This window comes from Pleurodeles waltl, chromosome 3_1 (genome assembly GCF_031143425.1).
Source record: "Pleurodeles waltl isolate 20211129_DDA chromosome 3_1, aPleWal1.hap1.20221129, whole genome shotgun sequence".
Taxonomy (NCBI): Eukaryota; Metazoa; Chordata; class Amphibia; order Caudata; family Salamandridae; genus Pleurodeles; species Pleurodeles waltl.
This window is the reverse complement of record NC_090440.1, coordinates 1,944,208,778-1,944,236,615: the sequence shown is the minus strand read 5'-3', so window position 1 is coordinate 1,944,236,615 and position 27,838 is coordinate 1,944,208,778. Positions and strand designations below refer to the sequence as shown.

The following is a 27,838-nucleotide window of genomic DNA, read 5'->3' as shown; positions in this document are numbered from 1 at the left end:
CTTTTCGTTTTTGATATGCCCAAATGTCCATCATGGCATAAATTCAGAATTTTCCACCTGAGTACCTCTGGGGGAACTACCCTACCATTGCGCAATAACCTATTGTGTTCAACGGACAACTCTTCCTTGACCTCCCAAAATCCCTTCACACATTCATCTAGATCTTTTTTATGGGGCCACCCCTCACTTAACAAGATTTGAACTTTATTTAACGTTTCGTCTTCACCCATGGCCTTATCCCACTCGCTTTCGGAGATGCCCTTAAAGTCTGAGGCTATAACATCAGCTACACAACAGTCCTCCAACTCCTTCACCCCCTCTTCAGTATTCGCTATGGGCATTCTACTTAAGAAATCAGCAATCTTATTCTTGATCCTAGCTACGTAACGTACTTCGTACTTATAGTCCAACAGTCTTATAGACAACCGGGCAATATGTGGCGAGGCTTTGAATAAGCCATTTGTCGTAAGCACTTTGGTAAGCGGTTTGTGGTCACTAAGCAAGATGACATTCATACCCCATACAAATGATCTGAAATGTTCCAAACCCCACACGCATGCAAGGGCCTCCCTTTCGATAACAGAATATTTTGCTTCAGTATTGGTTATAGAATGAGAAGCAAATGCAATCACACATTCCTTACCATTCGCATCCATTTGTGTAAGGGCAGCTCCTAAACCCTTATTGCTGGCATCTGTTGTAACTATACATTGTAGATTAGGGTCAAACCTTGTAAAGCAGGTGCTCTAATAATGTCACTTTTAATCAATTCAAATGCTGTTTCACACTCTTCACACCATTTAAATACGCATTTCCCTTTCAACAATTGCCTAATAGGAAACGTTTTATGGGAAAAGTTATGCACAAACTTTGCATAATACTCCGCTAGAACTAAAAAGGCTCTAACTTCGTCTTTATTAGTAGGTGCAGGTGAATTCTTTATGGCTTCTACAAGGCTAGCTTTTGGTTCAACACCTTTGCCGCTAATTTCGTGTCCTAAATAAGTGACTTTTCCTGGCTATCTTACACTTACTATGTTCAGCCGTAAGTCCATTATCTCCTAGCACTTGAAGAACATTCTTGACTTTAGTGTCATGGTCATCTTTCGAATCCCCTATAATTAAAATATCATCTTGGAAAAACAATACGTCCCGCATTTTACTAAGAAGCTTATACATTAGCCTTTGGAACATAGCCGCTGCAGAAGCCAACCCAAATGGAACTCTGACAAATTGATAACACCCAAACGGCGTAATAAACTTGGTTAATCTACGGCTGTCAGGATGCAACAGAACTTGGTGATATGCAGAAGTAAGGTCTATTGTGGTAAAACCATTCCTTACCTTTGGTTAGCGCTATGACCTCATTGATCTTGGGCAATGGAAATTGATCCACTAAAATATTCTTACTAAGGTCCCTCAGATCCACACATAACCTCAATTTGCCATTAGAACGTCTAGCTACCACCAGTGGAGAAATCCAATCAGATGACTCAACCTGTTCAGTGATACCAGTCTGTAGTAATTTATCCAACTCACTAGAAGCCTCATTCCTGATACTAAAGGGAATATTGCTCGCCTTATGAATAACAGGAACAGCATCCTCTTTAAGTATTATCCTATGTTGGAATCTTTTTAGCTTTCCCACAGTTCCTGAAAATACTAGAGGATACTTGTCCTTTATGGTAGCATCACACACATCACCTCCCTGAATCACCGATACAGGTTCTGTACCATTTGGGTCTAAAACCATTCCCAGTGCTCCCTGGTCCCACCAACCTAAAACTGAGGGCCCACACTTTGCCACATACATCTTACATTCTGCTTTACGATCCTTGAATGCAAATAACAATTTTTTGTAGCCAAGAAGCTGGATTGATTCCCCCGTAAAACTTTTAGGTGAGATATCAGGTGTATCCAAAACCCCACCTACAGTGCGTTTCAATTTTATTAACCAAACCTGTTCATTAACAATTGTATAAGGTGACCCAGAGTCAGCAGTAATCGTAATGGTAACACCCCCCTATAGATATGTCACACTTTGGTCTTTTCCGTTGGCACTCTGACATTCCTGTTCCAGAATGTCTTACATTAAGCACCCACATATTCTTGTCTTCACTGTCTGAGGAGGAAGCTGATTCAGTAGCATCCTCTAACAACTTTATCGCTGTTCCTTTTTTTTTCTCCTGCAAACCTTAATAAAATGGCCAATAATACCACAACCAGAACATTTCTGATTGCGTGCTGGACAGCTTTTGTCATTCGCGTAGTGGCCAAGTAATCCACATCTGAAACATGTAACCTCCGCCTTCGAAGTGTCTCTTTTTGACTTCCTATTTTTATAGGAATAGGCCTTCCTTGAAAATCCATCTGATCCCGACTAACATTTCTTTGTCTCCATGACTCTATTCACAAGCTTATTCGACTCTGCTTTTGAATAATCTTCTTGGTCATTTCCCTGTAGGACAGCTTTTGCGCATCTCCCTGTAAGTTCTGCTTTTTTGACTACTTCTATTACTTCTTGTAAGGGCGAGTCCCCTTTAGTCCATAAGCAATCCTGTATGTTCTGGTTGGCTGCATGCATTACTCTCTGGTCTCTGATGAACTCGTCATGTAAAGTGCCAAATCTACACGTTAAAGCCAATTTTTTTAAGGCTGACACATATTCTTCAATGGTTTCCTCTTTACTTTGCTTCCTATGAAAACATTTGTAGCGATCAATCCCTACACAAACGGTGGGAGAATAGTATCTGTCCAAATCCTCTAATGCATGAACAAAGACATCTCCTTGCTCTCTGTGTTTCTTTACAATCCTATTGTAAATTTTAAGACCGTGCGGCCCTAAACAATGCAGTAAAATTTTCTTCTTTTTTTTCTCCTGAAAAATCATTATCTTCATCACATGCAGAAATGTAATTTATAAAATACTCTCGCCATTCTTTCCATTTAATTGAGACATCACTACTTCCAGGAATAAAATGTTGAGGAGGTGGAAGATTCAAATTACTAGAAGCCATTAGTACGTGCGAAAGAGAAAAAAATAATAATAATATTCCATCAACTTCAAATGTATATAAACATTTGGAATGAAGTGTCAGTTCACTTGCATCAATATTATTGCTTGCTTTTTCCAGTAAATACTTTATGGGTGACTTCAGAGGATTAGAAGAGGTTAGCGGTCTAGTTTTCAAGTCCAATAAAGTTTTGCAGGCCACGTGAAGGTTAGCGGTCTAGTTGTTCCGATCCTGTAACTGGCCAATGCGTAGTGGTAGGCCAAACATTGCCAGGAGGCGCGTCACAGGCACACACACACACACACACGCGTGCGCAGAGCATGGGGCGCGTGTGTGCAGCCTCCGTTTCAGCACTTTCCGCTAAAAAAACAACTACTCACAGGAGTTCCGAAGACTGAAGATATCGAATTGCGTGGACGTCGTAGGAGTTCAAACTCAACGATCGTAATTCGTGTGGATCGCAATTCTGGATGCAAACGGGGCTAACAACTCGTCGCCAATTTTGTTAGGAAGACGTTCTGGCCGCAACACCAATAAAGACAGGAATCGATAGGATTAACACGTTTATTCTTCAAGGCCGGAAATATTAAAAAGGTATTTTCCATACAAAGTAATAGCCCCGGCTGCACCAGGACCTGCCGCCTCTTCTCCCGTCACCTCCTTCTCAACTGTCCCGAATCTCCCCAACATTCATTTCACAACATTCACTCCTTAACATTCTCCCGTTTGCCGGGTCGTGCTTATCACGCACGAGCCCATTGCATAGAACAATCTACAACTACAATACAACACCAGCTCTTCAGTCAGGTCTCCAGATACTGTGCCTCATTGTCGATGTGCGAGGATGTTGCTCTGGCTTCTGGAGAATGACCACCACAGACACTGCTCAGTGATTCATCCCAACATACTGGATAGTCTAAGGTGGTAAGGGTAGGCTGCTCTTTGTTATCTAATTGCTTGAATAAAGCCTTCTTCCATATCACTTGAGCCTGCCTGAAAACATGGGGTTCTCTGGGTTTGTATTGGTGTGGAGCTTACTTTAGGGTGGGGGTGCCTGTGTCACACCTCCTGTGCATGGGCCATGAGAATATGGTAGCATATCAGTGGATGCATGTTTTAGTGGGTCCTGGTGCCAGGTTCTTGATTGAGCATGGCAAGGGGATCCCTAGAGGAATGATCCATCTGGACCAGCCGTTGCAGTTGGGATTGAGGTCTGGACTGTTGCCAGTTCTGGTACTAGCAGATGTAGGAGGCTGGACTGGCTTGTAGTGAGTACCAAGGGGTACTTGCACCTTGCACCAGGCCCAGTTATCCCTTATTAGTGTATAGGGTGTCTAGCAGCTTAGGCTGATAGATAATGGTAGCTTAGCAGAGCAGCTTAGGCTGAACTAGGAGACGTGTGAAGCTACTACAGTACCACTTAGTGTCATATGCATAATATCATAAGAAAACACAATACACAGTTATACTAAAAATAAAGGTACTTTATTTTTATGACAATATGCCAAAGTATCTTAGAGTGTACCCTCAGTGAGAGGATAGGAAATATACACAAGATATATATACACAATAGCAAAAATATGCAGTATAGTCTTAGAAAACAGTGCAAACAATGTATAGTTACAATAGGATGCAATGGGGACACATAGGGATAGGGGCAACACAAACCATATACTCCAAAAGTGGAATGCGAACCACGAATGGACCCCAAACCTATGTGACCTTGTAGAGGGTCGCTGGGACTATTAGAAAATAGTGAGTGTTAGAAAAATAACCCTCCCCAAGACCCTGAAAAGTGAGTGCAAAGTGCACTAAAGTTCCCCTAAGGACAAAGAAGTCGTGTTAGAGGAATAATGCAGGAAAGACACAAACCAGCAATGCAACAACTGTGGATTTCCAATCTAGGGTACCTGTGGAACAAGGGGACCAAGTCCAAAAGTCACAAGCAAGTCGGAGATGGGCAAATGCCCAGGAAATGCCAGCTGCGGTTGCAAAGAAGCTTCTACTGGACAGAAGAAGCTGAGGTTTCTGCAGGAACGAAAAGGGCTAGAGACTTTCCCTTTGGTGGACGGATCCCTCTCGCCGTGGAGAGTCGTGCAGAAGTGTTTTCCCGCCGAAAGAACGCCAACAAGCCTTGCTAGCTGCAAATCGTGCGGTTAGCGTTTTTGGACGCTGCTGTGGCCCTGGAGGGACCAGGAGGTCGCAAATTGGACCAGGAGAGAGAGGGGACGTCGAGCAAGACAAGGAGCCCTCTCAGCAGCAGGTAGCACCCGGAGAAGTGCCAGAAACGGGCACTACGAGGATGCGTGAAACGGTGCTCACCCGAAGTCGCACAAAGGAGTCCCACGTCGCCGGAGACCAACTTAGAAAGTCGTGCAATGCAGGTTAGAGTGCCGTGGACCCAGGCTTGGCTGTGCACAAAGGATTTCCGCCGGAAGTGCACAGGGGCCGGAGTAGCTGCAAAAGTTCCCAGCAATGCAGCCCAGCGAGGTGAGGCAAGGACTTACCTCCACCAAACTTGGACTGAAGAGTCACTGGACTGTGGGGGTCACTTGGACAGAGTCGCTGGATTCGAGGGACCTCGCTCGTCGTGCTGAGAGGAGACCCAAGGGACCGGTAATGCAGCTTTTTGTTGCCTGCGGTTGCAGGGGGAAGATTCCGTCGACCCACGGGAGATTTCTTCGGAGCTTCTGGTGCAGAGAGGAGGCAGACTACCCCCACAGCATGCACAAGCAGGAAAACAGTCGAAGGCGGCAGGATCAGCGTTACAGAGTTGCAGTAGTCGTCTTTGCTACTATGTTGCAGGTTTGCAGGCTTCCAGCGCGGTCAGCAGTCGATTCCTTGGCAGAAGGTGAAGAGAGAGATGCAGAGGAACTCGTATGAGCTCTTGCATTCGTTATCTAAAGTTTCCCCTAAGACAGAGACCCTAAATAGCCAGAAAAGAGGGTTTGGCTACCTAGGAGAGAGGATAGGCTACTAACACCTGAAGGAGCCTATCAGGAGGAGTCTCTGACGTCACCTGGTGGCACTGGCCACTCAGAGCAGTCCAGTGTGCCAGCAGCACCTCTGTTTCCAAGATGGCAGAGGTCTGGAGCACACTGGAGGAGCTCTGGACACCTCCCAGGGGAGGTGCAGGTCAGGGGAGTGGTCACTCCCCTTTCCTTTGTCCAGTTTCGCGCCAGAGCAGGGCTAAGGGGTCCCCTGAACCGGTGTAGACTGGCTTATGCAGAATTGGGCACATCTGTGCCCAACAAAGCATTTCCAGAGGCTGGGGGAGGCTACTCCTCCCCTGCCTTCACACCATTTTCCAAAGGGAGAGGGTGTCACACCCTCTCTCAGAGGAAGTTCTTTGTTCTGCCATCCTGGGCCAGGCCTGGCTGGACCCCAGGAGGGCAGATGCCTGTCTGAGGGGTTGGCAGCAGCAGCTGCAGTGAAACCCCAGGAAGGGCAGTTTGGCAGTACCAGGGTCTGTGCTACAGACCAGTGGGATCATGGGATTGTGCCAACTATGCCAGGATGGCATAGAGGGGGCAATTCCATGATCATAGACATGTTACATGGCCATATTCGGAGTTACCATTGTGAAGCTACATATAGGTAGTGACCTATATGTAGTGCACGCGTGTAATGGTGTCCCCGCACTCGCAAAGTTCAGGGAATTGGCTCTGAACAATGTGGGGGCACCTTGGCTAGTGCCAGGGTGCCCTCACACTAAGTAACTTTGCACCTAACCTTTACCAGGTAAAGATTAGACATATAGGTGACTTATAAGTTACTTAAGTGCAGTGTAAAATGGCTGTGAAATAACGTGGACGTTATTTCACTCAGGCTGCAGTGGCAGGCCTGTGTAAGAATTGTCAGAGCTCCCTATGGGTGGCAAAAGAAATGCTGCAGCCCATAGGGATCTCCTGGAACCCCAATACCCTGGGTACCTTAGTACCATATACTAGGGAATTATAAGGGTGTTCCAGTAAGCCAATGTAAATTGGTAAAAATGGTCACTAGCCTGTTAGTGACAATTTGGAAAGAAATGAGAGAGCATAACCACTGAGGTTCTGATTAGCAGAGCCTCAGTGAGACAGTCAGTCACTACACAGGTAACACATTCAGGCACACTTATGAGCACTGGGGCCCTGGGTTACCAGGGTCCCAGTGACACATACAACTAAAACAACATATATACAGTGAAAAATGGGGGTAACATGCCAGGCAAGATGGTACTTTCCTACAGCAGAGTCTAAAGGTTAGTGCTGGAGTTTGATAGTTGAGGGTGCCTCACCAGGACTTGTGACCTGCAATAGGTGTTTTTTCTGGCTTTCTGTTTTGCATTCAGTCTAATTTGAGGACAGCAATGGGGCAAACCCTGCAGCTGGGTCCACAGGAGACCAGGAGGGAACTCTCCTCATCTTGTTGCTCGTTCTCAGTATAATTTGATGAATCCTATCTCTTCATGGAGTCCAGAGCCCCAGAGGGAAGAACAATGGCTGTCCTCTTTGTTCTGAAGGGATGGACCTCTTGTACTGGCAAGGCTTTAGGGACCCCAGCGGCTGTGCTATACAGACCAGGTTCAGTTCATGCTGCTGTTCGAAGTGCACTGGCAGAATGGGTGACTAGGTTGCATACTTGTTAGTATGGTGCACCCCTTGTTTTTGGAGGTAGTCTCCTAGCAAGACTATATGGTCTTCTGGAGGGACTAGCTTAATGGTCACTAGGGTCCCCATTTTCTTTCACTGCTTCTATGTGCCACCCCTCCTGTACTTTTTGCTGCTTCAAAGCTCACTGCTTACTGTCTTCATGGTTCCAGTCTTCTCAGTAGTCATCTGCCCAGTGCCTGGAGCAGGGCTTCACCATGGAGTGGAGGAAGAAAATGAAAAGGGGTCTGCTCTGCCAGACTCAGACCGCAGCAGAAACCACTCCGTGCAGGAGCAGGGCTCGATTTCCTCCTTTTTCACTGGAGCAGCTCTGACTTTAAACCCAGAACCATAGCCAGGAAGGGAGGTGGGCCTGGGTTCTTACTGCAGCATGCATAAAGAGTCAATTTTAGGAGTGGAGACTGTCTTGGGAAACTGGTGTAATAGTGGGGAGCGGTCGCTAGAAAATTAGGATTTGCAGGCTGGCTGGAACAAGTTGTCTGGTCCCTCAACAGATGGTCTTGTGACTTTCTCTTTCCCCTTTTGTCTTGCTTACGGCAAGTGTGAAAGTCCTCCATAGGAGAGGTGGAGGGGTCAGATGGGAGAGGAAATGATGATTGAATGGAGTCATGCACTTTTCTACTTCACCAACAGAAAAGGTTGTTGGTACAAAGCCTAAAGGTATTTTGCCTCAAGGCTCTTCTTACTCATGATGACGTGCACTGTCTTTAACCACCAGTGCACCATTGCTTGAGACAGATGGAGAGATAGATAGAGAGAGAGAGATACCACATATGTGCACCGCATGTCTGTTCCGCAGTTATGACACATTGCTCATACTAATCAGCGGCTACAAAAGGCTGACTGTAGAAGGCACATGGCATAAAGTTGAAGTGGTCTCAAACCAATACAAGGCGGTAGGGAATTGGGCAAAAATGCAAAGACTAGATCACTAGAAATACCAAAATTTTGGGCTGTACCCTGCTCAAAATCCTCGGACTGTGGGAACGAGCTTACAATCCATAGCAATGGGTTGAAAAAATAAATGAATAATGGTATGTGTATGAGCTTGGATGTTGACACGCAACATATGTTATGCAGTGCCATACAGAAGGCTCTGTATTTAGTTCCTTGGAACAGTTTTCCTACCTGCTTCCTCTCACTAATTGATACATTGTTATAGAACGCAGAGTTGTAAAGGTACTTGATAGGATTCTGAGGAAGGGTCGCATTTTCATGTCGGTGAGGAAAACCCTCATTGCAGCACGGCATGGAAGAATTATGCCAGAGGTAGCAGTGTGTGTCATCAAGCATTGGCAAAGCCAATAATTCTGATAAAGATTTATAGCTGCAGATTCCTCACCTTTTGAAAATTTTCAGAGGCGTCAGACTGGATCTGGAAACTCTTCCACGGTACCTCAGCATGACTGCTCTGCATGGACTCCATTCTGCTCCAGAAGTGACATGAAGGGCCTATATAAGTGCCACTCCCATGCCCTGGTGTCAGTTCCTTTCGTTCCGCGCCTCGAGACTTTGTTCTGGAGCTGCCCTTGTCTCTGAGACTGCTTGTTTCCTCTAAATTCTCTACTGTATGCAAAGGAGGTCACCCCTTAAGACTACAGGTTTTAAACCCTGTAAGGTTTGTCACAAACACATGTTTGGGATAGTTCCCCACCAAGTGCACCAGTGGGATCTGGGGTCGAGCCACGATTCTAAGACTTGCAGACACTTGGTGCCAATTAACCCAAACGCCATCGGGGAACACAAGATAAAACTATGTACCCCAAGCTCAAGAAGACGCAAAGCTGGGAACACTCAGAGTTCCGCTCCAAGACCCATGGACTGTCCTGCTCCCATTCCCAGAGTCAACAGAGCCACTCTAGAGGCCTCTGGTCGTCACTCTCCAAGTCCTCCAGTATATCCTATTGTCAAAAACAACCTTTACCTCCATTGGGAACCTTGGTATAAAATTATCTAATTGATGTCGTTAACTAACATCTTAGAATTTACCAGCATAAATTACTGTTTTCCGTTAATGTAAAAATCAATAAAACAATCACGCCATTTCCCAGGCCAGAATAAATACCATCAAATAAAGTGACAAGATCAAGTGTGTGTGTTAACTACATAGGCCTTGTGTGCCTTAGTCAGTTACACAGTCAGGCTATTTAGGTTGTTCTTTTATTTGTGTTCTTTTATTTGTGTTGTGTTGACTATTTTTCAACCCCTTATTCTACATATAGGGTCTTATCAAGATGATGTAGGGGCATTCCAATAATATACAGGGATTTATTAGAATGGGAGTGGTTAAATATTGAGGTAGAATAGGAGTCAACATGCCTTGTAGGGCAGCAGTACTTTTAATGTTGTTCCTTAGTATTTGGGTTAAGGAAAATATCACCCAGTGTGAAAACACCAAAATTAATAAAAAGTATTCACTTAAGAAGAAACATTTGAGGGCAATCTAAGAGAACATGAGACACAGTGCAACCAGTACTGAGGATAAGTATTAGGTCGCACAAGTGACATGAAGACTTACCCTTAGTGGTATCGAAACAAAGCAGTGCACAACTGGTGCTCCAACGTCACTTATGGCTCACTCCGCAAGTTTGTGGTTTAGTGGATTAAAGAATCTGCTGTGAATCAATGCAAGCTGCACATTAGCCGCAGTATAGGAGGTCCATGTCAAAGAGGAATACTCAGAATTGTGTTTCCTCTTGACGGTGATGAACGTGAAAACAAAGCTAGGAATGCACCATGAGGTCCAGGCGACCGCTGCACAGTTGGAAGGCACATACTAAACCGTTCTAATATACACCTGTGAAAGGCTGACAAGCCATACAGTCTAGTAAAAAACTAACGATTATCAAGGCTGTTCAGTCTTCTTAATTGGTCTCACCTTTGGAGGAAGGGCATATACCCATTAGGGTGCAGTGAAACATTCTCCACATACTTGGCCACGTGTAGTGAGGCTGCGGATCAATGCCGCCAGCAACCACTGACTGTGATAAGTGTTAATCAACAGTGCTAGACCATTAGTCATTGAGCTGTGCTTTGCCATTCCTCCGTGGTGTTGAATCTTTTCGAAATTGAATCTCATTCCATTTGAATGTGTAGCATATCTCCACCTCAATCTGGCAATTGGGCAACCTCCGTCACTGGCCAGAGTCATCTGCAGAATGATTCTTCTCAGTAAAGTGTACCACGAATTGTGCATTCATTACCTTGCTTTTTATCCTGATCCAATGTTGTGCCACCCTAGTTTGCACTTGCGTTGTCCGTCTTATATAAGTACACTGACAAGGTCACCATAAGCAATAAATTACAACGTGTATTGCAAATGGAGAGATTTCGATTCCACACACTTTCATGTATAAATGTTTTTGTACTCCTGGATTGATGTGGTACACAGTTCCTACAACAATAGTGGCCCCCATGCGGTTGTAGACCCCAGACATTCTCCCGTGTGTTGGTCCTGGTGTGGGATATATTGGCGGAGTGTACCAGGTGATCTTTGATGATCTCGGCCCTTTAAAGGCAACTAAGGGCAGTTCTAGAGATGCATCTAAGCTCTGTATTTTGTGCCAGTGCTTTTTTATGAAGCTTTCAATCTTGTTCGTGTGAGTTTAGAATGTGGGGACACACACTAATTTGTCATTAGATTTTTGCATTCTCCTTGGAAGCAGTTGCTCTCTGGGCTGTACCAAGCCCTCCTCATGGCTGCCTGTATCGTCTTTCGTGGTAAGCTCTAATCAATCTGTTTTGTAATACAGTTGATTCTTTAAAGTAGTCTTCTGTGGGCTTTCACCACGCCCATCTTATGCCCATAACTTTCATTTGTTCCTCGGCCTGTCTCTCAAAATTCCCTGGATTGTGTAGGTAAGTGCTTTATTTTTATCCCGCATTGAGGCTACTGTGTTCCCGCCTTGGAGACTGACCCTGTTACATGGATTATTGCACGATCGCCCATATACCTTAGTGTGCACACAACTTTTTACTTTTGCCTCTCCGCTTCGCACTCTGTGGCCGTATGTTAGGTCTTCTTCCTTGTTAGGTCAAGCGTGCAAGCACTCTGGCCTGTTGTAACCTATCTAGGGGCTTTTTACCATGCTCACCACACTCCTATTACTTGTTCATGGGCTTGCCTTTCAAAAATCCTTTATCATTGTTAAATCCTTCACGTTTGTCCCTTCTTGGGGCAGTTTTGTTACCGCCTTGGCCATCGATCCTGTTACATGGATATTTGCACTTTTGCTGATACGTTTGACTGCTAGCAAACTTTTTTTCATTTTGTGTCTCTCCTTCGTGCTTACGGCGGCCGTGGTGCTTTGAATTGGCTTGCTTATGTCAACTGTTTTACTTTTTCATTTTCAATTTATGTGGCAAGTCAAGTCCTGGTAGGAATTTACAACGCTAATAGGTCTTAATCGAGCAAACGTGAGACCCCTTGCATTGCAAATGCTTGTTTTTGGCCATGCCGCTGTCTCTTTGTGGTGTCTGCACCCAAAGGCTGCAAGCTGTATGGGGGTGGGAGGTGGGTGTTCTGTTTATATATATATATATATAATTTTTTTAAAGTTTCATATAGCACAAACTTGATCAGGGGAGTGCTTTACTTGAGTTCCACTTACGAAAATGTTTAGCAATTGAAAAATATACAAACTGGCAAATTTAAAACCCAAAAAAACAGAAATCCCCCAACATGGCGCTCTCGGCACAGTGGGACAGCCGATACTACAATATTCACGCCACTTGAAACTTACCCCGTAATGAGTTGCCGGGCATTTCTTTTTCAAAACATTTTGGCCCATTACTCAGCCTGTGGTGGTCCTACGACAATGGGACCACCACAAACCATTTAGCATGATACACCCCTTCTGTCTAGGGCATCCCTGGTAGCCTACACTAGGTATGGGGGGCCCCAAAGTAGTAACCTCTTCCCCCCCCCCCCCCCCCATCCAGTGTCTTTATAAACTCTCATGGCTGGAATTTTTCTTTTACGGCTTGGAGTAGTTTGTTTTTAAGGGCCCTGTTTTTTATATTACTGCAGTAGGCCTGAAAATGTATAAGGCATAACACCTAGGGGCTAAATATGATTACACATGGTTTTATGTGATTATACCCTCTAGGGGCTGACTCTATGGTTACATGACCATGTTAATTACAAATGCTATTTTTACTATGGTGTCCTCTAGGGGCTGTTCTGAGCATTACAGTCAAGATACTACAATGTTGGCTGCACTCAGGAACTCGCCCCATATTGCTTTGTGGGCCATTTCTTTTACAAAGCATTTTTGCCCATAACTCACTGTGTGGGGATCCTAGGAAGATGGGACCACCATCAAAACATCCAGCACAATAAACTTTCTGTCTAGGTAATCTCTGGGTCCTCGCACTAGGGTGCAGGGCCCCCGGAAATAACCCCTCCCACCATTCAATGTCTTTAAGCTCTCTCATGGCTAGAACTTTTGTTTTACAGCTGGAATAGTTTGTTTTAAGGGCCCGGTTTGTAATATTATTCTAATAGGCCTGAAAATGTGTAATGCACAACGCCATCTAGGGGCTAAATATATGGTTACATTGCATTGCTTTCTGCTATTCTCTTCTCAGGTGATTATGCTCTCTAGGGGCTGACTATATGGTTACATGACCATGTTTCTTACAAATGCTGTTTTTATTGTGGCACCCTCTAGGGGCTGTTCTGAGCATTACAGTCAAGGTACTGCAATATTCACTGCATTCAGAAACTCATCCCATAATACTTTGTGGCATTTGTTTCACTAAGCATTTTGCCCATAACTCATCGTGTGGCGGTCCTAAGACAGTGGGACCACTATCAAAACAGTCAGCACGACATGCTCTTTCTGTCTAGGTCATCTCTGGCTCCCCATACTTGGTTGGGAGGGGGTGAACCCCAATATAATAATTAAAAAAATATATAATAAATAATGGTAATATTTTAATTGTTTGCAAATAAAGAAGGTAAATAGAAGTGCTTTAGTTATATGCAGGGCCACTGGAATTATGTGGCAGGGAGGAACAAATTATGCAGCAAGGTTGACCAATTTATGTCGCAAGAAATGTCCAGTTAGGCATTTAAAACACCAGTAGCTCTAACTCAAGCAAATGCTTGTTATATGTACAATTCCTCTGAAGGCTGAGGAACTGCCCAAGTGTCCTCCAGTAAGGATGAAAAAAAACAAAAACAATAAGAAGGCCACTCCTTCACAATATTCCCACTCCTGACAAAGCAGGTGCGTGGTGCCAGCAGTCCATTCCTGTTCCGAAACTTGATCTTGCAGCTGGTTCTGGCCCAACCTGATTTTCTTGGTCAGAACAGGGAGAATGGGAGGGTCGGTGATGAACCTGTGGCTTGATAGTCTCTGCTAGAAAAATCTTTACAGATGGTAACTTGTTCCTCTGGCCTTTAATATCCTGCTGCAGAGATGTGGACTTTGCCAATGCTTGTTTTCAAGTGTGAGCTATTAACATGTCTGCCCTACTTAGAATGGTAAAGTAATGGTAAAGAAGCACAAAAGCAGTCAAAGGTGGCTGTCTCTGCAGTCAAACTCGTGGGTGGTCATCTTTGAATGCTTTTCCCTAATTAACTATCACTCTTTAGATTTCAGTGATGGCTAACATGTTGGGAGGAATGTGTAAGCCTTTTTGGAATCCCCTACATGTGGTGAAAGTGGCCTCGGTAGCTTTGTGTGGGGTTGCCGTTCCCTTGCAAAAGGAACAAACAATTAGTCTGTAAAAGTGAAAAATGTATTTAAAAAAATGACATACTAGCCAGCCATGTTGAAGAGGAAAGATGTGAACATTGTGCACAAGCTGTTGTGCAAAATGTTGTTGCTCGCAGTGAGGAGAGACCGTGGCGGACGACCCATTTCCCCGTGCTGTATGCTCTGGTGGTTGTAAGCAAATTGTAAATGGCAATTTAATGTACCAGCAGGTGAAGATTGGAGACCTATAGTCCTATGTGTTTTCATTCTTTTATTTTTATTTTATTTTTTTAAAACAATAGTTTGGCCAGTAAACTAAAGCCGTCTCAAAGGACAGACCTAAAAGGTTGAGGTTCTTATTTGGAGGTGAATCGTGCCCAACAGGCCAAGTTGAACAAATTTGGCAAGGCCTTCAAAGTTAATACTGCCTTGTGTGATGCTTTAGGGCTAACCATTGCATTTAATCCCAGTTAAAGCACTGTCTGGAAGGGGTCACCTGATAACGTAGGTGGGACCCTGCAGACGTGACAAATCGTGGAGCTTGTGGTGGGGTGAGTTATAGGTCTCCCTTGCAGCTATGTTGCCTCATCATGAACAGGATCTTTTGGAAAATGTTTAATGTGGAAGCTTATTAGTTTCTACGTGGCCCATTTGTCCCTTGTAGGTATAAGTTGCTGTGTTAGTATAAGAATGACCCAGTTCGAAACACATCTCCTTGAAGGTATCTGAAAGCCCCGTTTGGATAATATTTGCCTCGTTTAATTGCACATTGCTATCCCAATATCACATTTGTCTCAGGAAATTCATTACATTGACAGTATCACAGTGCTTAAATTAGGCACAAGTTTTCATGCCAGTGTTTACTGTTGCCCCATTTTGTATCACACTGCTGTCATAGTAGCTCAGTGCCCCAGTTAGTCGCCCATTGCTGTGCAAGTATCCTCTTTGTAGCTTCGTCTCAAAGGGATGTAAGCAGCTACATCCACCTTTCCTCTGTTAATGTATACATTTTGAGTTATTTCTCATCCAGTCCACTTTTGTTTGCATTGGACAATGGACTTTTTCCATGGGTACTGAAGTCGTATTGGCTTTTGCTTCATATGTGCACCTGTCTTTACATCCACACATCAGTCTCCAGTGTTGTTGGGCGCTGTTTCTGCCCTTCTTCAACCGGATGAGTTCAGCTTGAGAGAGCTATGCTTCAGTGTATTCTCGGAGTTGCAGGTTTCTCTTGCTGCATGTCTGCTGGTTTGATGGAGGGGAGAAGTCGACCTGGTTGTTTTGCACCACAAATGGTGGTCATTTTACAACAGCACCACACAGACACATCGCATGACCTGCAAAGCACGCAGGTGCATCACCAACAATGTGTGGCACCCTTCTGTATGCTGCTGCCAGTTTCTCCCTCAAGAAAATTATTGTAGAATGAGTGGCAAATGGTGCTTGTTTAGTAGCAAAAATCTACACCTCACATAGGTCTCCTTAGGATTAATATTCAGGGAGTTAATAGCCGTTCTACTTGTAATTCTGCCACTATGTTTAGTAGATGGGGGAGAAATGGACAGACATGGCGATGGCTTTATCCCTCCCTGCATCATTTAGTACACATAAAAGGATTGCTGTCTTCTTTACATACCTTTGTATTCTCTTAAGCATTCTCCACCTAGCTGCCAAGTGACTCAATTTTGTATGATGCTGTCAGTCAATCCTGGTTTATTACTAAACCCATTTTTTCCAAATTTGATTTCTTTCTTCCCGTACTTGAAATGACAACAGTGAAATGTCCAAAAATGTGCAAAACTATAACCAACTGTCTGGTATCAAACATGATATGGGCCCAATGGCATCTAGGCCTGGAGACTAGACCTTATTTTAGGGTCACGATTTCTTTTTATCAGCATAGATCAGTGCAAAACAGAGGAGCTTTGGTGAACCATGATAGGGATCATTCACAGTTCTCAAATAAATATGTTGTACAGAAGAGAAGAACAGTCTATGCTAGCTCTGCAGCGACACAGGAGGGACACTGGAGAGGCACTGCTCACAGCTGTGCTTGGATTGCAAGCAGTTCCTACTTTAACGAGAATCGCAGTGGGAGTATTCTGCTCTTTATAAAAGCAGATCTGTGTGCGCACCATATGAACACTTTTGCAGCATGAATCTCTTCTCGATTCACATGCTTGCACGTTAGTCTGCTTTCCAGTGGTTGAGCCCCTGCATATTTTTATTTATAAATGTTTCCCTTCTTTTGAACCCTGATCAGAGGAGTCGTAGTGTGCACCCTCCACCCTAACTTTCAGTGTAAGCCCTCAGTGCCTCAATACTTGGTTGCCATCTTTAGATTATATTTTTTTTCATTGAGTTGAGGGCTTTGGGTTGACTGTCTTCAAAAGAAGCAGTTGATATGGCACAGAGATTCAGATAAAATGAGAATGTGAAGGATCAAGGAAACACTGAGAATACCAGAGATCCACATTGAAAATCAAAAGGGAGGCCTTTTTTCTGTTGGCTTTGCTTAAGATGAGGGGATGAGGTGGTGATTGACTATCCCTGGGTTGCTTCTGAATTCATGAATAAGGAGTTGTGGAAAGCAATTTAGATTGTGCTGTAATTGGCACAGAAGAACCTGTAACGAAGAGGGCATTGTTGAGGAAACCAAAGAGGGACAGGAAAAGCAATAATCTGAGGTTGAGTACTTTGGTTCATTACATTTAGAATCTGGGTACTTCACTGAAAAGGTACAAAAAACATGCTACAGCTGTAAAGAAAGTCTACAACCACAGTGCCACATTGCTGTAAAGTGTCCAGTTCAAGAAAATCAGACTTGTTGACAGCCTAGCGACTTTCGATGTCAAAGTATTCAGCAGTTGACCTGACACCAAAGAACCCTCTGGGGTGAAAACCAAATACACCAGTGGGATTCTTTACACTCTGTCTTTACACTCTATCTTGACTCCGAGTAAGAAAAAAAGAACACCACAAGGGCACAGTCATGCCTACACCTTAATGAAATGCACACCAGTAGTCAATGTTGAATGAGATGTGTTGGACTTTGAGAGGAAAAAACATTGTCTTTGGGTTGAAATTGAGGCATGCTTAAATCCTATGGAATACCTTCAAAGGAAACAGGAAAAAGGCCCAGTTGAAAAACTCCTAGAGATGTAAAAGCTTCCTCAGCAACACCAGAGGCACTGCAGAAGCAACAGGAGTATTATTGAGGAACATGAACGATCCTTGTATGAAAGTGCTTACAAGGATGAGTAGGACCTATAGCAGGAGATGCATGCGTACTCACCAGAGGAGAAAATCAATTCTTGTCTTTAAGATCCTGAATTCCAGATATTGTCATTACATAATGCAGTAGTCAAAACGGCAGCAGACACCTACCAGCTCGAAGAAAGGGGAACGCAGCAAATAACTAACTTGCAGCACATGGAATCGTAAAATGCCGAAACTTCACATATAGGTTGTCTCCCCACCAAGCTTAAGCTAAAGCACTGTTGATAGACTGATTAGGAACATTTGTCTACATCTTTCCACCGATGCCACAATTACCAGAAGTAAGGACCGAGTGCAAGCTGACAATAAAACATAAATAAATATAACAATACAAAAACAGTTTTCCAAAATAACCTAACCTTTCAGGGAGAAAGAGTGAGGCACCCAGAGCGATCCAGCCATAATCAGCTGTCTTGGCTTTTGAAGGCCTGTTTTTGGGTACTTAAGTCTGTCAAATGTGTATGGATTTATTAATGGAGGCCAGATGGCCTACTATACACAGGTGCTATGCAGTTAACCGAGCTTATTCACATGCACAAGAACTAAAAAACAAAAACCTATTAAACTGTTGAACAGTGAACATAATTCTCTAATATTTGATGCACCTATTTGACTCGACACAGTTGCACATTACCAGGAATCTTCAGGAAAGAAGTATTTTGATACACCTTTAATTAAGAGGCTCCAAGATGGGGGGGAAAAAAAGAGTTTGTTCACCAAGATCAGGTGCTGCTCGCATGTGGACCTTGAGCTGGTACTAGCACAGGTCATGAGACATCCTTTTTGAGCTGATGCATAAAGCAGAGCTCAAGTACTTCAGACTTACAGCATCCTTTGTAATCCCAAACACATCCTTGTTTAAAGTGAGTGTCATACAGGCTTTAGTAATCCTATGTACAGGTATAACAGGATAGATTGATGATGAAAACTAAAAGCACCATTGTTTATGGTACACATGGCAGCAAACTGAAATCTCTTCATTCCATAGGAGGCAGTTGCAAGATGGATAGAGCACATCATACAGAAATGCTATTGTTTGGCCCAGGAAGCTCTTTAAAGAAAGAAAACTAGGCATGTTCCACAATGGAAGAAAGTAACAAACTAACACTTTCTGGTTAATGTCTCGATCAGTGACCTATCTATGGCAGCTACTGGATCTTCAGTGTATACATCCACAAAACACTATGGTGTTGATATCCGCGCAAACTGGGAGGCACAGGTGACTCCGAAGTTACCCAAACACATTTTCGCATCCACCCATACATTACCCTCTTTTCTTCAAACAGTACTGCTACATAATTAATGCACATCATGTGAATCCAGAAGAAATTCATGCTAGAAAGTGAAAGTTACTTCACTCTAACAACAGTTTTACTGCCTAAAGCTGTGCTGAATTTGCATGGGGCCTTCTCACCTTCTCAGTGAAGGTGGTAGGGGTAAGCCAGAAGATATTTGCAAAACCACTGAATATAATATACTCCTCACCAAGGCAGGGGGAAAAAAAGAACCTGAACACTGTGACTGCAAATTGGGGCATTGAGGGCTTATCTTCAGACTAGGGGCTGGCTTTACTCCTTTGGACAATGCCCAAAAGTTAAAATACGGACAGTTTCTAGACCCAACCACTCAATGACAATCTAATGTACAGCGTGTTAATCTAGTCTAGCTTCAACCTTCAAAACTATTGCTACAGGTAAATGCCACTTTACTTATTTCGCTCCGTAAAGAGACGTAAACTGTGTGTGTAGGCTTTATTCATTGCAGATATCTTTCTTGTGCCTTATAATTAATGGTTACTGTAACTGGCTGCTTATAGTTGGCTCAGGCAGGACAGGATTGAATGGAGGTTACAGACCCGGACAACCACCTAAGGAGCTATCCATGTGGGGAATTCAGTTCAAGGGCTCTTTGCCAGAACTGCTGTTGGCTGTAACTGTCTGTTTCTGTGCAGCTCTTTACTTAGTTCTGCCTACATTCCCTTTGATCTACAACTGTGCCACTGAATCCAAGCTACACCTGACTGATGAGCCCCAGTGAGGCCAAAACTGGTCTTCGGTGGCTTGTGTTCCAGTTTAGGGAGGACCTGGACTGACAGTTCGGGCTGGACTGTTCCTATTGGAGCAGGGCAATGACTGATTTGCATATGGCTAGGTCCAAATTGAGGTGTCATGGTGTGGAAAATAACAATGAGCTGTGATGCGGCCCTGAGCATTTACTAGGGACTGAGATTAATTCAAGCACTCCATCTACCACAATTATACACTTTAGATATCATGTGAATCCTAGCTGCATGCTGGGAAGCTGCAGCTGAAATCCTGGTATCGCTCACTAGGCAGATGGAAAAGGTGCAGCATGCCAGCAATGCACAGCACTGCACCCACCTGAAAACTCAGTTGGGTTGGGCTGTGCAAGTAATACAGCATGAGAGAGGAGGGGAACACTCAAGCAGATAAACTACCCTGTATAATTGGGCAGTGATTGTCAGGCAAAAAAATACTGCAGGCTACCATACCTCTGTACATGTCTGCTTGACGCCTTTTTTCACTATTATGCATGAGTATGGTCAGCCATAGCAACTGTTTCTTCCTGCCTTCACAGTTCCTTATCTGGGGTAGACCGATTAATCTGGTCTCCAGGAACACGTCGTGCTAACAGCAGTATCTGTTGGTGGCATTTACGTCATGATGATTTGAGCACCCTAATTGTGCTAAAGTTTTTGGAGTTTGATAACGAAAGTGCATCATTCATGGGGGCTCTCAAGCTCTTTGATCCTTGCAGCTTAGCCAACAATTAGTGCACCCATTCAAGTGGTCAGTGGCTTAGACAGCTTCGTGTCCCTTGTGTGGGACACACACAGTTTGGAAAAATCATGAAAATTCATGATGCGCAATACCTGCTGTGTCAAGTGTTTCATGTGGCTAACTATGAGCACATTTCCATTAGCCACAAATTACATAGCAAGCCATCGATTTCTTCATCTCTAGAGTATATTTGATCACTGGTATCGGTGTGAAAGGTAGTGTCACTAAGTAAACACACAATTTCTTCAGTCACAAGAGTGGTTGCATATTTGAGGTGGGATTACAGATTTACCACAGTACATTAAAGATTATCCAAAATGGTGCGGAACAGAGCCTTTTTTCTCCTCTTAGGTTCAGATAGCTAGAAAGGAAAGATGGACATAACCTGAATACATTCAGGTGTAAGTACTTGCTTGAAGTACTCCTTGTTTAATAACTTCATTCAGGTTTCATAGTTCTCTTAATATTTCTGCTGATGTTGTTTGCCTATATACACAGGGGGACATACTGAGAGACAGACACCAACTTCATGGTTTTCCATTTAGTAAAAACTGAAGATGTTTGATGCATATCATTATTGTATTTACATCGCAACAGCTCATTGGTTGCTCTCCCCCCACACACAATGTAATCTTTTCTCTTTCTTACAGAAATGGAGTCTATCTGGCATCTTCAGAAGCAAGGTAGGCATTTAACACATAATCTGATATTGCATTAGGCGATGTGATTGAATGAGCTTGAAAGCCAAGGAGGCATTGAACACACAGGTTTGCCCACCTGAATTATGTGAACATATAGAAGACAGAGATAATTTGGTAGTCCTGGCACACAGTGTTTCTTTGTACAGGCTTTGCATTGCAAAGGTCATTTTGTTGACACTTTAGTTTAGATTAAACTTGTTTCTTTTATTTCCAGAATTGTAAAATTGTTTTATGTCTGTCCCATAACAGTCTCATTGCTTTAATAGACCGCTATTGAGTGTTTCAAAAATAAACAAATGGGGGAAAATAAGTTTCAATAGCAGACTTCTTACATTATCTAATAGAGTATGCGGTATGAATGACCTCACATTGAGGATGAGGTGGGAGGCAAGGTTGGTAACAGTCTTTATATGACATTTATATTGCCACTATGGAAAAATCACATTTGAGATTTTGCAGGCCATTAAGAACTATGTTCTCACAGAAAGTTTGAATTGTATTAAAGACATGGAAACGAGGATTATGCTGCTCTTTCTCCACTTTATTTATACAGCAGTCTTAAAATATAAATTAAAAAAAACTGTTGGAAAACGATCTTTCCAATGAAGAAAACAAAGGACCTTTAACCAATCACAGTCCTTTAAGCTACTTAAAATCTGTTGTCCTTCCCTTTCTTTCTTCATGGGTCAGTAGCTTATATTGTTTCACTCTTTACTCCAGGTTTCATTTCCTACTAGGATAAAGCACCAGCGCCACAATGTTACATAATCAAGTCAATGGCAAGTCAACTACATATCAAGCATGTTTCATAGAAAGATCATTAGACATTGATTCACCAATCACAATTACTCTATCAGAGGAAAGTAATCTGATACTTCTAACTTATGAGGATTTGTTACAGCTGCACCTTACTTATCCTCTTCCTGCAAATCACCTGTACATGAGGGCGGGGTACAATCGCTTGTGATTGTCCGGTAGGAAAACTCCTCGCCTTCCTTGTGCTTAATAGCACTGAAACTTTCTATTACAAACGGTAGGACATTTTACATTCTCTCTCAGGACTGGAGAAAATGATTGTTTGTTCCAAGCTTATCTACCACTGGTGATGGCATATAGAGAACTAGTTTAAAGTAGAACCTTTTAAACATAGAGCCTGAAGACCAGTCCATTGCATTCATTATGTCCTCCAATCTCACTCCCTATGAAAATTCTTTGGAAGCCATTGCTCTGGGAATAGAGCATGCTCTAAAGATTGACGTAACTATACCAGCCTCCTGCATCATCAACCGCACCCGTCTAGGAGCAGAATCCGCTTTGAAGTGTTTGAGTGGAAATCAGAATTTGCTGCTCTCTGGGGGGGCTGCAGCTCCTCACTCCTATTTCTGGAAGCCTTCAGGCACCTTACTACTCATTGTTTGGGAGCTTATTGAATGCCCGGTAGGATGTCAACCCGTAGTTTTATTTCGTTCATCTAGAAACGTGAAACGTTATCCTGTCTTCTGTAAATACCATGTGCCATCCAGAGCATGTATGTCGGAAACTCTCCTACATGTAATGAGACGCAGTAATATGTCCATCTTACCTGATTGTTACTTCCTAGAGAGATATTCATTATTTTGCATGAAAGGAATAGATTGAGGATTCTGGCATCCCATAAAGTTGAGGATCTCGGCTCTGGGGAAGGGACAACCAAATTCCCCTCAGCAGCTTAATAATCAAGGGGTTTTCTCTGAGCATATTTACTGACCTATAAGCCATGCCCTCAGCAGCTAAAGATAAGAAGCTTAGGATGTGGACAGTGTGGGACCCCACGGGATCCGTATCCCTTTGTGTACCCCAACGTAGCCATTTTGTCCAAGCCAACCTATATCTATTAACTGTCCCATTTGCCCATGCCCTAGCCAAGAGTCTCTTGTGAAAGGCCTTGGTCTTTCCATCGATCCCTGTTGTCCTCTAGGCTGTGATTGGTAACTTCTCTTCCAGCACCAGATGATGAGGGTTCCCAAGGAAATCCCGGAACAGATCCAGAGATTGTGATAGATTAGACAATACCAAGATAGTTCCATCAGAACAAGGAACCAGGCTTGCTCCATATCGGTGAGACAGTCAATAGGGTTGCCTTTTGGTTCTAGGTCTGCCTCCGCAATCTCATTACGTTGCAAATGGAGAAAATGCCTATCTCTGTTCCTGACTTCAGTCCTGAAGAAAGGCATCTGTCACTTGGAGATTCGGTCTCCATCTGAAGTAGCTGTTCAACTAGCTGGCCTGTCTTGAGTGAACAGGTTCCACAATGAATGGGCCCCATCTGTGTTTCATGTCTAAAAAGACTGACTGATCCAATTTCCACTAGCTCATGTTTTGTGAACACCAGTATGCTCTTATGCTGACCTTTCCGGGAAGTTATTTTGACGTGAGCAAAATGTTTTTTTCCCCAGACAGAGGGTCCAGAGCTCCCTGGCCAGATATGCTGGACCCCTTCCCCAGTGGTTGATATAGCCCCACAAACTCCACCCCAGTTGTTAAGGGCATGGCCGAGATGCTGACCATCATCAGCAGGATGTGGCAATTCACCTTTTCTCTGGTCCAGCAGTGTACTGCAAAGGAGGTCGCCACCAGTTCCAGATAATTTGTATGTAACCCTGTTCTGATGGATACAACCACCTGTGGATTCTTCACCTTATGAATTCTCCCAATGCGCCAGCATTCAACAGAAACTTTCTTTCCAGCTCTTCACGAGGTCGTCACAATTGCTCGTCTCCGCACGAGACTCCCTCTGACGTCATTGTGGCAATAAGAAGTCCTCGCCGGCATGCTGACATCAGTTCCCTTTTTTCCGTGCCTTCGACGCTAATGTTTTTTTTCCTGCCTCTCAAACAGCTGCTTTTTTGAAGGTTTCTTGTTGTACTAGTTACAATGTCTCCACCATAGACATCAGGTTTCAAGCATGTCATGAGAGCGTCGTTCAAATGTCATTCACAGATCCTCATGAGTTCGGACCACGACGTGGAGGGGTGCGTTTCCTGCCAATGTATGAACCTGAAGGCCTTAAAGGAGAGAGGCTAAGCTCTTCTTGGCAAAAGCTAAGAGGGGGCACAAGGGTCATCGAAGATCTAAAGCGAGGGATGAAGCGGCGCCGGCACGATTCTCGACACCGTTCTTCCGGAGATCGGCCTAGGTCCCCTCCGAGATGCTGCCGTACGGCGTGCAAGCTCAGTCCGAGGATCACTCCTCAGCCTCAAAGTCCTCAGGCTTCTCCGGCGCCGTCGTTGATTGAGGTCGTCAAGAGTCTTCCAATTCACTTTTCACCTGTTAGCTCAGGAGCTGGTGGCGCAAGCTTTGGATCCGACCCTAGCGCCTCAAGATGAGCAGAGGTTTCCTGCCTTTCCTACTCCGGGAGCGGATCTAGCAGCTTTCCTTAATGCTATGTTTAGCATTTTCAACAAGGCTATGGCCCCTGCTGGTGTACCGGCTGGTCCCACGGGTCCGTTAGCTTTCTCTTTGGGTGCGCCAACGGTGTACAAACAGGCTCCGTGCTGGTTCGGCGCTGATGACGTCATCGCCCCAGATGATGTTGCCGATGGAATAAATGCCGGTGCCGGATGGATCCTGGTCAGGACACAGTGTATCTCCACCAATTCCTCCTTCCTTGAAACCGGTGTTGTCGACGTCTGCTAATTCTGTCGATGCTGAGATTGGAGGCCAGATTGAGATCAAGGAGGAGAGCTTTGAGACTCTTGGAGGAGCAGGAATATCAGCAGCAGCTGTTGGAGGAAGGCGGGATTCCTGAGCCTATGGGGGTAATTTCAGGGTCTGGACTCTGCAAGTGGACTGGATACATCCTCTGAGTGGGATCTTTCGTCCTCTGGTGAATTTACAGGAGGCAGCATTTTATCACAGTGTTCTAACGAAGGCTGCTGAATTCTTGGACCTTCCTTTACCGGCATCGGAGGTGAAAACAAACCTCTTGACTGAGGTGTTGCATCTTTCCTCCAAGTCTGCGGAGTCCCTACTCCCTTTTAATTATGCCCTACTAAGCCCATTTTAGACATTTGGAGGAAACCGGTCACGATTCCAGTGGTTTCCAGGACTGTGGCTAGGAGGTAGAGTTGCTCCTGGGATCCTCAATTTTTGTCTCCACATCCAACTCCTGAAAGCTTGCTGGTTCAAACTTCTTGTTCTGCTCGATCTGCACCTGGCTCGTTTCCTGCTACTCCATCGGATAGGGAGTCTAAGAGGATAGATCAAGCAGCTGAGAAAGGTTTCTCCTCGTGCAGTATGGCCTTGAAATCGGTCAATGCTACCTATGTGCTGGGCAGGTATGTTCATGCCCTGATGGACACGACAAGAGCTGTGGTGCCGAGCTCGCCTCAGGATCTGCAGAGGCAGTTTGAGCTCCTTTTGGACACTCAAGCGGTGGCCAAGCAGATTATCCAGTCTTGTCTGAATCCAGCTGATTCAGTGGCCAGGGCAATGGGCACTTCGGTGGTGACCAGGAGGCATGTGTGGCTTAGGGCTTCTGGCTTTTCCACGTACATTCAAACAACTTTGTTGGACCTTCCGTTTGATGGCGAGAAGTTGTTTGGGTCCAAGGCTGACTCTGCTTTGGAACGTTTTAAAGACCGCAAGGCTGCTGCAAGATCCTTGGGGCTACAGGCTTCAGCATCCACACCCTTAAGGTCCTTTCAGAGCTTCAGGGGGCTTGCCCGTGGATCCTCTTTTCGTGGAAGGCCACAATCCAGCATGCAACAGCCGGTCAACCCTCTTTAGAGGTCTTTTAGAGGACGGGAGAGGTTTAGAACACAAGGAGCCACCCAGCAACCTCAAGTCTCATCCTCTTCCTCAGGGGGAACCCAACAAGGAAAGCAGCCCTAGTCTTCTAACAATCTTGGATCATGCTTCACCCGTAGGGGGCAGGCTATTTCATTTTCTCCATGAGTGGGAGTTAGTCCCTCGGATTTGTGGGTTCTAAATATTGTGGAGAAAGGTTATGCCCTTCCTTTTCGGGAGGTTCCCCCCCCCCCCTATCCCCCCCAACCACCCCATCCCTCCCAATCATTCGTTTGGCTCAGAAGATCATCTCTAGTTGCTTCAGCAGGAGGAGCAAGTCCTTTTGTTAAAGGATGCAGTGGACTTGGTTCCATTGCAGGTAACTGGTCAGGGATGCTATTCAAGATATTTTCTGATTCCAAGAAGGTTGGTCGATTGAGGCCTATCCTGGACCTGAGGATTTTGAATTGGTTCCTCAAACAGGAGAATTTCAAAATGCTGACTCTAGCACATGTGCTTCTGGCGTTGAACAAGGAAGACTGGATGGTTTCTGTTGGCTTGCAGGATGCTTATTTTCATATCCCCATTCTGAAGTCACACCGGAAGTATCTCCGGTTTGTGGTAGGATCGCAACACTACCAGTTTGCGGTCCTTCCTTTTGATCTTAGTTCTGCACCTCAGGTCTTCACGAAGGTGATGGCGGTGGTTGCAGCAGAGCTCAGAAGGAAGGGAGTATCTGTATTCCCTTACCTGGACGATTGGCTGATAAAAGCTAAGTCCCCAGAGCTTGTGCTGCATCACTTGCAAATGACAACACGGTTGTTGTTCAACCTGGGTTTTATGGTAAACATACCCAAATCTCGCTTGGAGCCCTTCCTGTGCCTACTGTTCATAGGGGCAGAACTGGACACCACATTGAATTAGGCCTACCCTCCTCTGAGTTTCAAGAGAGCGGCTGTTCCAGTCCTAAAGTTCCTACCACTGCTCTGTCTGTTTGCTTCCTGCACTCTGCTGGTCACTCACGCACTTTGGCACATGAGGGCTCTCCAGTGGTACCTGCGCAAGCAGTGGTTTCAACACAAAGGGGATATCGAGGAGTCAATAACGATCTCCAGAGACACTGCAGTGGATCTGCAATGGTCGAGTGTGGACGGCAGCCTGTCTCGAGGAAGGCTGTTTTGTCTTCCGCCTTCTGTGACCAGTCATAACGGATGCTTCTACTCTAGGTTGGAGAGCTCATCTGGGGGACCTGGAGAGCAAAGGTCTCTGGTCTCCAGTAGAACAGATGTTTCACATTAAAATCTGTTGGAGTTGCGGGCGTTACATCGGGCTCTCAAGGCCTTCCTCCCATCCATTTGCAGTCAGGCAGTACAAGTCTTGACAGATAACACCACTGCGATGTGGTTCATCAACAAACAGGGAGGAGTAGGGTCGTACCTTCTCTGCAGAGAGGCTCTGCATCTCTGGTCCTGGACTCTGGAACATTGGATTTGCGTAGTAGCAAACCATTTGGACGGAGTTCTAAATGTACGTGTGGACAGTCTCCGCTGGCACTTTTCGGCCGATCACGAGTGGCATCTCCATCCGTAGGTAGTCCTTTACATCTTCCAGTTGTGGGGATCGCCTCAGATAGGCCTGTTTGCCACTCAGGAGAATGGGCACTGCCTGTCTTTCTGCAGCCTCCAGTATCCCATGCAGGGAGCATTGGGGTACGCATTTCAGTTGAGCTAGAGCAAACGGCAGCTTTATGCGTTTCCTTTCGTTACCTTGATTCCTCGTGTTCGGAGGAAGTTTCGTCATGATCAGGCCCAAGTCCTATTAATAGCCCCAGATTCGCCAAGAAGGGTGTGGTATACAGCTATTGCTGTGCTCTCTGCTCCTTCTCCCTCTCAGGGCAAAACTCCTCTCTGTTGCAGGGGCA

At 44.7% G+C, this 27,838-nt stretch overlaps 1 protein-coding gene across 2 annotated transcripts in view; it reads left to right on the top strand.

The window, feature by feature from the left end:
- The window catches only part of NUFIP2 (nuclear FMR1 interacting protein 2), a 206,449-nt gene that overhangs the window by 79,216 nt on the left and 99,395 nt on the right, over positions 1–27,838 (top strand). For both annotated transcript variants that reach the window (XM_069226235.1, XM_069226236.1), the window contains exon 3: positions 21,100–21,132. In XM_069226235.1, coding sequence (XP_069082336.1) covers positions 21,100–21,132 — 33 coding nt within the window. The remainder of the gene's footprint in view (positions 1–21,099; positions 21,133–27,838) is intronic.